Here is a 15,548-nt window from a genome sequence, read left to right as displayed (position 1 = left end):
GTGAAGTGATGAGCTGCAGAGAGCAGAAGCACTGAAATCCACACAGGTGTTATAACTTCGGAACAGGACCGATAACGGGTGATGTTGCAACCAATGAATGAACGGCCTAACCCACGAAGTTAGGAACAAAGGTAAGTATAAACACGAACAGGAGTCAGAGGTGATGCTTCCTATCAGGTAGGGAGACCTGATGATCTGACACCCATAGGAAGGAGAAGGACCCTTATAAAGGGAACTGGCTGGTAATCATCCAATCACTGCGGAGCAGAGGTTTTAAAGGTTCCCGAGGTTGCGCATGTGCAGAATACTTGGCAAGATGGCGTCCGAGGATAGAGGAAAGCCAGGCTGTACAGCGGATAGTAGTAACCAAGGGAAACCAATGTACATAAGGATCATAATGGAACTAAACCAGTGAGATACGTGATACAGGGCATACCTAAATTCTTATTCAACAAGAGACGTTTCTCCAGACCCGCTTGTAGTTGAATACGGATGTGCGTATGCCCGAATTACGTAAGTTTTTAAAGCAACGCACTTTATGTTTGTTTTACGTGCCTTGATAAGTCAGACCTTTCATTTCTAAAGAAAATTGAGAAGACCAGTAAGTTCTGTAACATTTACAATAAAGGCTAAAGGTCATCACTTTCCAATAGAATTTGCTGCTAGTAAAAAATATATTGTGTAAATACAACCACCGAGTACCACTTAACCTGTTAATTACATTACCATAAATACACTCTGTGGCCCAATAAACACTTGTGCTAAGACATTCTGGGTACTCCAGATCCCCTGAGATGTGGAGACATGAATAATAAGCAACTGGGATTGCAGTGATGGCACTCATGCTACTTCTTGTGTTGTACACATTACACTTGCTGTGCACCATATTACTCCACCCACAGTTTTTACATAAAATTCAATTCAAAAAAGAAAAATGTATATTCCCCACCCACACATGTTAAGAAAAGCAAAAAAAAATGTTGTAGCATTTAATTAACATCTTATCACTCTCTGTTATATATTTTGTGGAATGGTCAAACACTCGCCCAAGATAACATGTGTCATGTAGTATGTAGGTTGTTCCAGACAACTTATATTCTACCCCAAAACATAGCGAGGCTGTGATTTTTTTTGTCTACTCACTTCCAACTTATACACACACCTACACCATCAATAAACCTAACATGTAAACATTTGTTTCTATGTTTCACGACTGTGTCTTGTTCGTGAATTAAGTTGTCACAAATCATTCCAGCTCCCACTGGTATTGTAGTCATTGCATACCTGTCTGTCTAGGCTCCTCTCTAAGTGTGGGCACCTTTCTGAGGGTTTCGTAAGGGCACCTTTCTAGGTGCACTTACTGATGATAGGCATGCACACTGGTGCATGCTTGCTGATATTTTTTGCTTTGTTGGTAAGGTTTATTTGAGCTTTCCCAGCCTTGTGTCTATCATTTTTTTTGTTCTGACCACCTGTTTTTGACTTTGGCTTGTTCAATTACTATGTTTGCTTGCTAATGACTTTGCTAATGACTTTGACATTTGACTTGAGTAGTGAGTCCGAATTTTGCTTCCTGTCCTTAGACATCAGAAGCTAATGGAAAGCCCAGTCAGAAATCAAGAGATAAGGTTTCAGAGCAGAAGAAAGTTTTAAGGGTCCTGGCTGATTACGTTAAAACTGACAATGAAAGGCAGACAGGAATCAACCTATATAGGCCAGAAACTGAGTTAATAGGAATCAAGTTATGGCAGATTATTAATATAGGGCTAAGATTTTCTAAGTGTTTCTGAAATTTTTAGGATATATAGAGGCAAGAAGAACTTTGTATGATGTCTACATGGTAACCATCCAATAAGTTTAATAGAAATGTTTCAATGGCCGTGAAATATTGATAGTTACGGAAACTTGATATCCGCCAAAATGTCTCTCTTATCTTTAATTGTTATATACAATCATTTGACACAGAAAATGGATGTTTTTGTAACTAAATAATAGTATATAATTGCCTTCCATAATTTAATTGGTTGTAACTTTTACATGTGTTTTACAGGATACATAAGGAAAGTTGGATACTGGACATATTTCAACGCATTAGTTGTGATGAAGGAGTCTGTCATGTCCCCTATGATCTAGAAATTTCAAATCAAGAACTGAGCCATATTGTACGAAAAGCTGAAAAGTGGAGAGGTATCAATGGAGAACGAAGAAAAGTAGGCAAAAATAAACTTATAATACCTTATTGTGACAGTTATTCATCTTAGTTAACATAGTTATTTATTTCATGTTTCATATTCATATCATATATGTCAAGTTATATTGTAAACTATTTGTACAGTTGGCAGTAATTCTCTACCTGCTTTGTGAGAGAAGCATTTTCTTCCTAGAGAAGGACATATAGAAACACTTCTTTGGTTATTTTTGCTATATTAAGCATCTCAATAATGTTAAATAGTGGCTTACCTGGTCTGTAACACCTTTATAACTAGATCTTTTCCCCCCATTTATGACCAGGCAAATTTTTGGATATGTCTGTTTAATAAGTAATAGTTATTTTATTTCTTGGTACTTTTTTAACAGATAGAGCTTCCCCTAACATTAGTTAATACATATCCTATTGTATTGGTATAATAAATGGATAATATTGTGGGAAAAAATGTGTTTATGAATCTTCCCACAGTTATGTTTATGCAGTTAGACAGACCATCAATAGTTAATACAAAATGTAAGTTGAGTATAAGATATCAAATATATGTACATGTAAAAGGACATGCTAATAGCACTGATGAGTTAATAGTGAGTTAAATATATTATTGACATTTAATAACTGTTCTCATTAATTTATCACTCGCAAATGTAAATTTCCAGAGTAGCCAATAAATACTATTCCTTCTGCTCTATATTAACTCTTACTGTTAAACACATGTACCACTTACTTTTCACATACATAACTTAGCAAACAACCTAGATGTGAAGCTTACAATCATATACACGGTACATATTATGGGGACAATGATACTGATATTAGGAAAGATTGCAAGCAGATGTATCTTTATTTGAGATGTTTTTTTTAATATATATTGTGTATTTATATTTTAAATATCTATGTGTATATGTACCTTAATTGTGTGTGTGTATCCCAGACTCCATTGAAATTCCCAATTAACAGCATTAGCTTAGCATTCATATTTCTTACTTAATTCAATATTGCTGCTACTAGTATAGGTATACTATTTTATATAACACTGCTACAACTGTCATCATTACTAACTACAGCTCACAGCACAAGCTACAAATCCTATTTTGTACAGCACTTTCACACTAATTGTATTCTCATACATATCACATATTATTAAAGTCTAATTATAAATGCATATTACCACTATCATTAATGCATAGTATCACTAATTGAAATTACAATATATAAATTACAAACTCCTATATTACTCCACATATGCAACCATATACTCTTATACTACCACATGTATATCACAGACTATAAAATTATAATGTATAAATGCAAAACTAACTATATGCTCCAAATACTAAGGCACAGTATTGCTACCATTATTAGAGAGCTCAAAGATCTTTGTGGAAAGAGGGCAGTGAAGCCTTGTATATGAAATTTTGTTTATCTCTGTCTGGGAGGAGCCCTATGCAGGAATTGATTTTCATTGATAAGTAGATTGTGCTATGAGCTTGGGGTGGTGTCTTTAGACACATGTGTTTGAGAACAAAACAAATATGGAGGATTACTCAACAATCCCCCTGTTGTCAGACACCCAATGCTTCTATTGCTACCTGTGCCCTTCTCAGTGGTGTGTGGACTAGAACAGATGGTCACTAGGGCAAAACATTTGTACAGTTTAGAATTCTAAATTATGGAAATGCAAGCTTTTAAAGATCAAATTAACCAAGTTAATTATGGATTCGAAAAAACAGAGAAACACATCTATTTGTCTGTTGTTCTCTCATTCTATCACCATGCAGGGATGAGAAAAAAGCCTTTTGCCCTTTTGACTCATGGCAGGATTAACCTCCACATGATGAGGCAAACTACTACTGCTCTTATTGTATCCAAAATGATTCCTTAACACTTCAACATAAAGTATTAGAGTTATTGATCCAATCTCTATTTTGGTGGGGTTTTTTGGTGCAGTTTTATGATGTTATGTTCTTTGAATAAGTAAGATGGGCGCCTTATGATGTACAATCATCTCAAGCATCTGGTTCAGGTCTTCCATCATCTGTGCCTAGGTCCTGCTGTTCTGTGTTCCTTCTGATTATCTTATTATCCATTTTGTTATCTGCCTATCAGGACCTGGGTTGTGGACACAACACCAGCTAGGAGTGAAACAAGCAGAGAATAGCAGCAAGGTGAGATGGTTTTGACTGCATGTAGTAACCAAGTCACGGTCCACCAAACTGTCCCTTAGTGTGGTGAGTGGAGAACTACAGAAAGTAACACAGAAGGCAGAGAGGTCAGACTATCCATGGTAAACAGGATGCAGGTAATACAAAACTGAATTAGTAAGCAAGGGAAAAATAGTCACAGAAGGCCGAGGTCAAAACCATTCTGTCAGTGCAGTACAAATTCAGGATCCAAGTCTCAGGACAACAAGAAAAAGCCAGGTTCAAATAGTCAGAAGTCAAGTATTTATCATGATAACATGCTCAGGAGCTCAGAAGAGCAAAATTGATACTCTGCTAGAAAATGACAACTAGAGCAGGTTTAAACACTGTTTGGGAGTTCAACTCCCCAACTCTGTGATGTCAGCGATCACCTGATTGCATCTCAGTGAACTTGCTTTAGCTGTGCTTGACACACGGTGAAGTAAAACATAGATACTGATACCTAGTAGAAAAGCAAATAAAATTTTTTTTTTCCTTGTGCTTACCCATCATTCGTCTACTCCATCAGGTCTGCTTCCAGAGTCCTGATGTACTGCATTTGCTCATTTCTTGATTACTACTATGGTGAGAAAAGCAACAAACTCCACATGATCATACTTTCTTTGGAAAACTGGTCATAAAGATTATAATTTATCAATGCAATCAGTCAGTCACCAACAACTACATTCTATTCATCATATTGAAAGAGAAATAATGAAGAGGGTCAATAAATTGTTCTGTGTTAGTCACACATTAAGCATTCTTTGAAAGTACAAAAGCGACTGTTTGTGCATTGAAGTAGCTGCTTTACAGGTAAGCACATGGATTTGTGAACCTATATGGCAATATTTGTAAAGGTCCAAAATGTAGATGTGGTTGGTTTGTGTGTTCCTTGCTGGTCCTAGCTATTCATTCACAGGCAAAAATCCGATTCTATTTTGTAGCATGGGGTTATTTTAATGAGATCTAAAGGTTTGAGAGGGCACTATTTCAAGGAGCTACTGCAGCTTTTTCACTTCAATTGCTCGGAGGTGGTGAAAATCAGGCCTCAACCTATAATTTCACTTTCCAGGTGGACTTTGTATAGCAAAGCAAATTTCTAGATTACATATTTCATCAAACATAGTTTTACATCTGTAGATGTGATATGGTATGCTTAAATGTTCCTGTAAAACAAACTTGCATAGATTTCACCATATTCTTTAACATTTTATTGATTTATTTATTTGGGGATTTTTTATTTAAACAAATTTTTTATTGAAATTTTTTACATTAATAGAAAAAATCTTAGCAACAATAAACTAAAGCTAAACCCATGCAGGGCTAGTAACAGTGTCATAAAATCAAACTTACAATATTTAAGAATAGTGTAAATCAGAAAATATTGGTGGTTAAACATGCAAAATAAGAATAAATAAAACAGTTTAATATTTTTTATTGTGTGAAGTGTACCTAGTCACAAAAAGTGGTCTTTATAATTTCAAAATAAGCATATATATCTATAATGTCCGAATATTAAAATATTAGTGGCTAGGCGTCTGTCCAGCTCATAATACTATACATCTCCCGCAGTCCTTCCATAACATAAGAAGAAATCCTCCACCGATACTAAATGTTCTCATTTTTATTAGTCAAGTTACAACTAGTATACATAAACCGTTCGTGTACTACAGTATCATTTACAATATCAATCCAGTCCTTTAGAATAAGAATTTCACCTTATTTTACTATTTTCATTTTATCACTTCTGTTTTAAGTTTTCAATTTAAGAAACAAATCGAACAAATAGAACACAGCATGTATGAGAATGCATGTTTAGCCTAAAACAATATGCGCTAAAACTGTAATAAACTGAAATCTAATTTTTTCAAATTACATTAGTGTATCTAAAATGTAATGGGCATAATATTATTTGATATAGGTCTCTAGAGAGCTAGTAGCAAATTAGCAGGTCATCTCAGAGCAGAAAACAGTATTTTTAAAAAATGTAAATTACATAACATCCAAATATTACCCAAATACTTTAATTGTATTTTGATTGTTTTTAAGAACAATCAAATCGACTGAGAAACATATACACATCTTGAAAAACTGTTAATTACAGTGGTATACAGTCAAATGTTTTTTTTTCTATTATGAAAATTATTTTTAGGTTATTACAATTAAAAAATACAATAATACATTTTTAAAAGTTAACAATCTCTATTTTAAAAAAAAAAATTGTGTCTAATAGTTTATTATAATCAGCACTCGAAACAGAACAATCGGTGCTTAAATTTAAATATGAATACAAAATCTAAATTCAGAAACTATTTGCAAGTGTAAAAAAAAACATGTAATTGGTTAAAAGATAAATTGTACATGTATTAAACATCAAATTTCTTTGCTTGATGCTTCCCAACTACTAAGTCTAGGAGTAAAATGTTTAGTACATTTTTGACAGTTAATGACATACATTTTATTTTTTGTGCTACAATAGTAAAAGTCGACATCCAAACCTGTAACTACAATTTGTTATGCTATTCACTAAAGCCACGACCATAAACACTAACACTAAAATCATTTCTGCTAATGTATTCTTCATATTTTGGCATCATATCATATTTATTTAATGCCCTTCAAGAAATCTGATAGTCTTCAATATAATTTGTCTACATGTACTGTATTTTACATAATTAATTATTAATATAATTAGCTACACTATTTTATAAAGCAAAATAATAATAATAATAATAATTGCAAAAAGAGAAATGGACAGCTAAACATAATATGACTGCACCTACTATTTGTCAGTTTAATGAGTTTTGCATCTTTAATTAGATAACAATGTTTTTTATGATTAGGTCAGAATGGGAGAGTTTCCTATTATAATCCAGTTCACAAACTAAACTTGTAATTTGGTTTTGCAGTAAAATGATCATTCAGGAACAAAACGTTATTGGACAATTTTTCAAATGAGATGGAAAAATATACATATAATAAAAATGTACAGAGAACTTTAATTAGAAAAGGATTTTCAGGTACACTACATAAATTGATATGTCACATTTATACTAGCTATAATATAAATACAATTTTATAAGGTCATTTGTACATGGACCTCCTTTCATGTTTGATTCCTTGCACATAGCATTATTTTCTATATTTAATTGTCTAGATTTACTCTTTATACTGTATATATGTAGTTTAATAAGAAATAAAACTGTTACACTTGTAATGAGGTACCAAATACCTTACAGGCAAGGAAACCTTTGTTTTTATATTTTACTTGTATTAATTTAAAATAAGAGATCAATGTCTGCTAACAGTAAAGGACATAGAAGAGTGTCAGTAGTCTAGGTTCGGTAGTAATCATTTTAACGGTGCCGAGGATTCCGACAGCATTAATACCTACCCAAAAAATCTGATTGGCTACAAAAACGACTGCAATAAAAACAGACTTATCTGCAAACCGAAGGTCCAGATGTCCGATGGTATCGGCATGCTGACAGGAAGTGATGTCAAAGACACAGCTCTCCAGCACTTCAGTGTCACGTAATCGCGTCTTACATTTATGTTAATTTAAAGTGGCAATGTGTGGACTCCTCAGGTTAAGTGTTTAAACACTTAACCTGAGGGGTCCATAAATGGACATATGAACATATGAGAAGCATTATTTGGAGTTTATTTTGCTGCACATAATAGATTAAATTGATGGAATGAGAAAAAAACATTTTGATGCAACTTTTATAAATGTTTGTATAAGTAAAACTTAACTGTTATTATGTGGATTAGGTTGCAGGGTCAAGGTGATTGTTGGAAGAACAAGAGACAGGATCAGTGGGGGAAAAATGAAGAGCTCTGCTAGTCACCTCTAGCTTTACCTAGTAAGGTAGTTAAGTAGCACTAGCCAGATGCCTATCATCACTCTACCATTAGGTACATTTTTATCTATATTTTAATTTTCCATTAGGGTTTTGAAAGTTTTCTGTGCCATCAGAAGCAGAAAACTGACATTTTTTTATACTTGAATAGACTGCAACGCTATATATATCTCTTGACAATGGGAATGGACAACAATGTTGTTAATATGTGATACTAAATGCCATCACTCTAAGAACAATAATAAAATATGCTAGTTAATTATCCTGCTAGTCTGCAGTGTAAGCTTCATGCATCAGGCAGGAACTTGCTAGCAGTCAGTAATTGTCCCCAGCATGTATTACTGATTTTAGATCAAATGGCAGAGAATTACCATCAATTGGCACATTGTCACCCATGAACTGATGACATTCACAGAAAAGCATATATGCTTAGGGCCAATGCAGCAAGTATAAAGATGTATCCATCCAAAAAAATTAATTGATGATACAAGGATATAAGAGCCATTGATGGGGAATGGAGCACACATCTTCATCATCATCATCATCATCATCATCATCATCAGTTCTTTGTATAGCGCTACTAATTCCGCAGTGCTGTACAGAGAACTCATTCACATCAGTCCCTGTCCCATTGGAGCTTACAGTCTAAATACCCTAACATAAGGTCAATTTTGATAGATGTTGATGAGTGCCTCCATAAGAGTCAGCAGACACACCTGTTGCCTATATTGCTGTTTCAAAAATACTTTGACTTTTGCATGGGGCTGATAGGGTAGGCCACTACTTGCAAAATCCATAATAATTGTATTAGACAGAGAGAAATTCAAAAATATTTCTTCCCATCAACCATATTTATTAAGCTAACACCTAATTCTAGGTTTCCATGGTTTACAGTACTATACACTACAGTTCTAAAATTTTAACACAAATCTTTTTAAAATATAACCATATTTAACTTTGGGTTCTATGAATATGATTTTTTCCCAAAATGCATACGGCTTTAACAATAACCAGCCCAGTCTATGGCACTAGTGCTGGTTATTCATAATGCAGATTTAAACAGTTACATCATGCGTAGTATGGCAATGCACAATTGTACCCAGAAATGGCGCATTGAGGTAACATTGTGATGCGCCTGGTGCCAGTTTGATGCTTTCTACTGTAAATCTTATCTAGTTTTCCCCACAATTTGCTGTTAAATAAGTTCAGATCCAAAGAATTTACAGAGCAAAACAATCTGAAACCATAAACTATTTTCACTACAAAACAGTGCCTATGGGGAAGGAACTATATATTATATAACAATTTCTCACCTATCCCTTTTTTAGGCTATTTTTCCTGCAGCTTTTCTACAGCACACATATATATATATTTGTTATCATATATTTTTTAATTTACAATTCACTACATTACATAACATATGTGAGAAACATAATGCAAGATTAAATTAACTGTATTTAACATTTTTTACAGTTTTTATACCTTGAAGGGAGATTGGCTTCTCTAGTGTTTGAAGATCTTTGAATAGTGGTGTAAATATACATAGTAACAGTTATGTTATCAGTGTTTCATCAGGAGCTACTGACATGTGTTAAATACTAATGGCTCTTGATTGCCCTCAGGATGTTTTTACTAAAGAAGTCTTCAAATGTTGCATTAGTTTTTTTTCTCTTTTTCTAATAAATTAACTGTTCTACTTTATCCATCTATCGTCCATCTAGATAATTTATGTCCACAGGGAAACCTTTCAAAAATTACTGTAGCTTAGTCTGCAGCAGTTCTCCCTTGTAAATCTGTCATCAGTGAAATGTTACAGATTTGTTCACTAATGAAGAGAAAGCACTTTCCGTTCTTTTCACTATTGTACTAATTTTCTTGGTGATTTTGTTTTCTTTTAAATTGAACAGAATTTCTTATGATTCAGGTGTAATAACCTTTGAATTTTCTTTTTGTGATTACTGCCTCCTTAAGGGTTCATAACCACTGGTATTTTTAAATGTGCTTTATGTATGTTTTATTGTAACGCTTCTTAGTAAAAAAAATTGTGCTCATCGGATGTGAATGCATTTGGAACCCTACAGTGATCTCTAAAGCACTAATAAAATTGCTAGTACACGCATATAACAAATGCATTTACATTATATATATTGTTCTTTTTGCCCATTTCACATGGAGTTTCTTTTTTTTTTAACAATTAATTGGAAGCATTGTCACATGGCGGATATTGTCACATGGCAAACTTTTATGTATAAGGGAGCACCAAAGTTTTTTCCTCTTGTACAATCTCACACAAACAAAATAACACCTGGCGCTATGACGATAATCTCACATTCAATAGGAAACACACAAACGCTGCTGTATAGGGATATCTGTTGTATCCCATTGTATAGATATATAAGGAAGAAAAAGGAGCATACAGCGCTGAGAGTGGATTTCCTATAATGTGTGTCAAACAACACATATAATATCTATTTGACAAATGTTACATATGAATCCAAGGCAATTTATAAAAACATTTATTCTTAGTCTATATAAACATAAACAAAAAAATAATAATGATAAATAATACAAAAAATGCGCATATATGTCTTGCAAGTCAATATAAAAACAAAATTATAAAGTGTCAATTACATATGCATTTTTTATAATTTTGTTTTTATATTGACTTGCAAGACATATATGTGCATTAGTTGTATTATTTATCATTATTTTTTTGTTTATGTTTATATAGAATAAGAATACATGTTGTTATAAATTGCCTTGGATTCATATGTAACATTTGTCAAATAGATATTATATGTATTGTTTGACACACATTATAGGAAAACCACTCTCAGCGCTCTATGCTCCTTCTTCTTCCTCTTGTAAAGTCTGTCAGGAGCAGGGTGGGCTGAACAGTTATAAGATGTAGCAGGAAGTAACATCACACTAGCTGTATGAAGCACAAACCGAGAGCGATCAAGGAGTGTGACACATTATTTTTTTGGATGCTGACCAGTTCAAACACTCACAGATTGCTTAATTAGTTCATCTACTATGCGTACACAGGTCAGGGGAAACAAGACAAAAATATGAAGTACCAGTGTCCTTCCAAGAATACTAAGTGAACAACTGCATGTACTTATAGAGAGATTGTTGGCTATGTCTCTTTATTTGTTTTCTCCCTTTCATCACCAGCATTATATTTTTGTCCCGCTCATTTATATTTCACAACTAAGTTATATAGCTTCCACTGCCTTTTTATTTATCCTACCTACATGTTAGTCTCTACAACCTCTACAATTAAACCTCAACAATTAAAAAAAATGACTGCTGGTTAGGTATGTATTTTTGCTGTGGATATATTATTGTTGGAAACAGTTTTACTAAGGGTGTTAAAAAAGTAATCTATGTAATACTTCTATAATTTTGAAAAACAATAGCAATTTGGTTCTGTGAATAAGGAGCTAAATGTTATATAATTTTAGTATATGCTTGTAATATGGATGTAATAGTTGCTAGGGCTAGCAATGGAGATAAAAGAATGGCCATGATCTTAGTCTTAATTACCACCTTGCATCTTGTCTCTAGGTTAATGATAATCCACCACCACATTCTTTATTTTACAGGCTTCAAATCATATAATAAAAAGATATGTTAGTCAGTTTAAAAAAAATTAAAATATCTTGCTACATTATCCTATGCCAGATTGATATTAACAATGTAAGTGACATTTCACATTGTCCTGATTATCAGTGTTAAACTATTTCTCACAATATTTCTATCACGATCAGGGGGTGGTAGTGGAATAGCAGGAGGTGGGATTACAGAAAGTGGCAATATTCATAGCCACTCTCCATCCCATAATTATTGTTGATTGGAACCCTCACTATTGTAACCCTGGGGTCTGTAAAAAATTGTAGTAATGATCTTAAGACCAAGGATAAAAATGTAACCTGCAATCTAATGTTTCTTATTTATTGGCAGGAAAGCCTGGGATCCTGGATCGGCAAAAAAAAAAAAAAATTCCCTTGCAAAAAAGGCTATAATATTGCTTTGTACGTACAGTAACTAGTTGCCAGGAACCTAGAAAACAGGAACCCATCAGAAAAAATGTTAGTTGTTGAGGATTTGGGACAGTTGCTCATTTTACACTGACAGAAAACAAGTGCTTTGTTTTAGTTTAAACATCAAACTTGAGTTGATTAATATATGGTTACATGAGATAAAAATGTAAAAAAAAGTGATAGCTGAAGTTACTTTCACTGATTAATGTTAATTCGGTTCCCTTATAATGCTTTTTAAACATTTTACTTTTAAACCTAGTTGTTTGTTGGCACAGACTAAGAGGAAGTTAGCACATTTTAATTCAATCTATATTTATGCCCATATTAATGCACTTTTGCATATAACATGAGCCTGGAAGGTGCAAAGGGCGTTCCACCTAAAATGGTATGATGCACACGATCTTTAAGTAAAAATGAAGTATTTTTTTTGTAATATAAAATAATTCTGCTATTATCCACTAAAACCAGAAATACCCCTGTAAATGTGCACTAGCCACTAAGCTCATTTAAACATAACATCCTGTTTTTTGCATTTGGAATCAGTGTGAGACATTGGGGCATAATAAATTGTCGCCGTTTTCCACGGCGTTAAAACTACTACCGTTATTACGGTAATAGTAAGCTGGATTTCAGGCTGCGAGCTGAAATCCAGAGAGAAAACTACCGTAATAACTGTTTTTAAGTGCACTATTACCGTAATAACGGTAATAGTGCGCGCGCCACGAGATTTTCTTGTTTTTCACCGACAATTGAATATGCCCCATTATGTTGGTTAGCAATCAGTGAGCCAAGAACAATTTGATACTCCCAACTCCTATCAGTAGAAGGAACAAAGTTTTGTTTCCCTGCCCTTACTGCTAACCTGATGCTTCTTCCTATACCAATTGCTTACAAATGGTCACAACTGCACAAAAATAGAGTTTGTAAACTACTTTATGTGGATAGACCACAGTGGAGGCAATATAATATTAGCACATTTTATTATTATTAATATTATTATTATTATTATTATTATTAATAGTAGTAGTATCTTATTATATCTAATGTTGATGTGTTTATTACATGTACACTTAACTGGCATGAAGTAGTTCATTTGTTATTATTTAACCAATGCTTACATCTTGTAAGAATGCCACCAATCAGTGAGCCTGCACCGTGAGACACATTCTGATTTAATAACTAATTTCGGATTTCGTGTTAACGGTGCTTTGCTTTGGCTTCTTGCATTGAGTCTTTTTTCTTTTTTTTGAGAACTGAATTTTCTTCTAAGTTTTCCCATATGTGTTTTCAATGAGACGAATAAATGCGTGACAGGAAGGCTTTTAGATTACATGGGTTGTTATACTTCCCTTTCTTTTAAGTTTTGCAGCTTTGAAACCAAAGTGGTTTAGATTTAGGAAGTTTGTTATCAAACTTGAGTGGAAAAACTTAGGGCATTTTTTGGCAAATCAAAATCATATAAAATAGGTCACGCAGGTGTAAAGTTTGCAGGTGACAAAAACATATTTCCGAGAATTTCATCCTTGATTTATTTTAGAGGAATAAATTGGCAGTCATGTTATAGTAATACTTATTCTCACACACACACACACACACACACACTCACATATAGAGAGATGTGTGTTTGTGTGTGTGTGTGTGTGCGTGTGTGTATATGTGTGTGTCTGTGTGTGTGTCTGTGTATCTGTCTGTGTGTGTGTACAAAAATAATGATTTGCTTTTCAAATTGGTTCTCATAGTCATTTTAAATGAACGTTGTGTGTAAATACCTCTGTCTAATATACATCAATGTAAGTTTAAGTCTCATGTGCACAGTCAGCTTTGGCTGTGATTATTAACTTACTTCTGCATGCATTCGTTCTTAAATACAGGGTGGCAATTTTATTAAAATGTATACAATGTTGTTTCTGTAACCTCACATTTTTTATACCTCCAGGACTGCGAGGAAACCTGTAATTCATGATAGTGATAAGTCATCACGGTTGTATATTCACAGTTTTATTGCTAAGGCGCTGTGAGTGCAGGAAGCGGAAGTCTTTTATCCGGAGGCCAGATATTATACAGGCTTACCCAATTAAAGCATTTTCACCTTCCCCTGTCATTCAGTCATCATGCTGAAGTTTCCCAGATCAGCAGTCACTACCAATCTTACTGAATTGTAAATTGCTCGTTCACATGTAATTCTTGTAATTGTGCCTGTATGTAGGATGCATAATGATGAGGATCAGGTTTGAACTGATACAATAAAAAACACATTTAAATACATAGGGATGCAATTACAAATGTGATTTCGATGCAAGACTCAAACATTCGTCCAGTAAAATGACATACATATAAATGGCACATGAAATTTTGCTTTTATGTCATTTAATATTATTATATCTAAGAGCATCAAATCAATGCCTGTGAAACCAAAGCCACAAACACATTTTAAATTGTTTCTTGCAACAAACCATTTAAAACACATCATCTCCAATAAGGAATTTCATTTAAAATAAAGTCCTACTTAGAACATGTGCAATGCTGTTATAATCTTAAGGGATTCATTTAATTTATCTATTTTCAATATATTTTCTAGCATTGTGATTTCTGTCAAAAACAGTTCTACGATGTCTGCATTTTACATGGGCTAACATGCTAATGCTGTTTTACTGGTCTTCACAACTAATGACAGCTGACCTCTGGGAGGGATCAAGAGAAGTAATGAGGCAGAGTTTTTGCATGAGTCTTGTGTAGCTTCCCATTAGAGCCTAACTGGGACAAAATTCCCTCAGGGAGAACAATAGACACCATACAGTGGCACTCATTGAGTTCTGGTTCTACTTTTCCTTCATATGTTTGAAACCCATGACAGGGAAGGTCAGAAAGGTTAGAGACTTACACCTCAGTGACTGATAGCACACATTGCTCCCATGAGAGAAGGAATTGTTCTGTGGTACTTCCTGATGATCTCTTCTTGGTCCACTGATTCATGCTGACACCCATTGAGGATCAGATCATTATGCTGCCATTAATACCTTCTCTAGAAAACAATAGTAAACAAAAAAGGATAACCTAATAGGGACGAATAAGACCAAGTAATACGTTCAACAAATTATCTAGAGGTAAATCTAGATTTGATACAAAGTGGTTAAACTCCAGGAAGAATACAAGTGGGTATATTGTGATTTTATAAAGAGGCAACTATTCTTTTAATTCAATATCACTAGATTCATCAAGACAATTTAATTCTTGTTAAGACAGTTTGATT

General features: G+C 33.8%; 1 protein-coding gene across 1 annotated transcript in view; it reads left to right on the top strand.

Moving 5' to 3' along the window:
* Positions 1-316: 316 nt before the first annotated feature.
* LOC142159499 (uncharacterized) overlaps positions 317-15,548 on the top strand; it is a 35,665-nt gene continuing 20,433 nt past the window's right edge. The window contains exons 1-2 of the mRNA XM_075214397.1: positions 317-411; positions 2,051-2,210. Coding sequence (XP_075070498.1) covers positions 317-411; positions 2,051-2,210 — 255 coding nt within the window. The remainder of the gene's footprint in view (positions 412-2,050; positions 2,211-15,548) is intronic.

The sequence above is a fragment of the Mixophyes fleayi genome, chromosome 5, assembly GCF_038048845.1.
Source record: "Mixophyes fleayi isolate aMixFle1 chromosome 5, aMixFle1.hap1, whole genome shotgun sequence".
In the NCBI taxonomy this organism is placed as follows: Eukaryota; Metazoa; Chordata; class Amphibia; order Anura; family Limnodynastidae; genus Mixophyes; species Mixophyes fleayi.
Note: the sequence above shows the minus strand (reverse complement) of the source record. Positions and strands in the feature narration are given on the sequence as shown.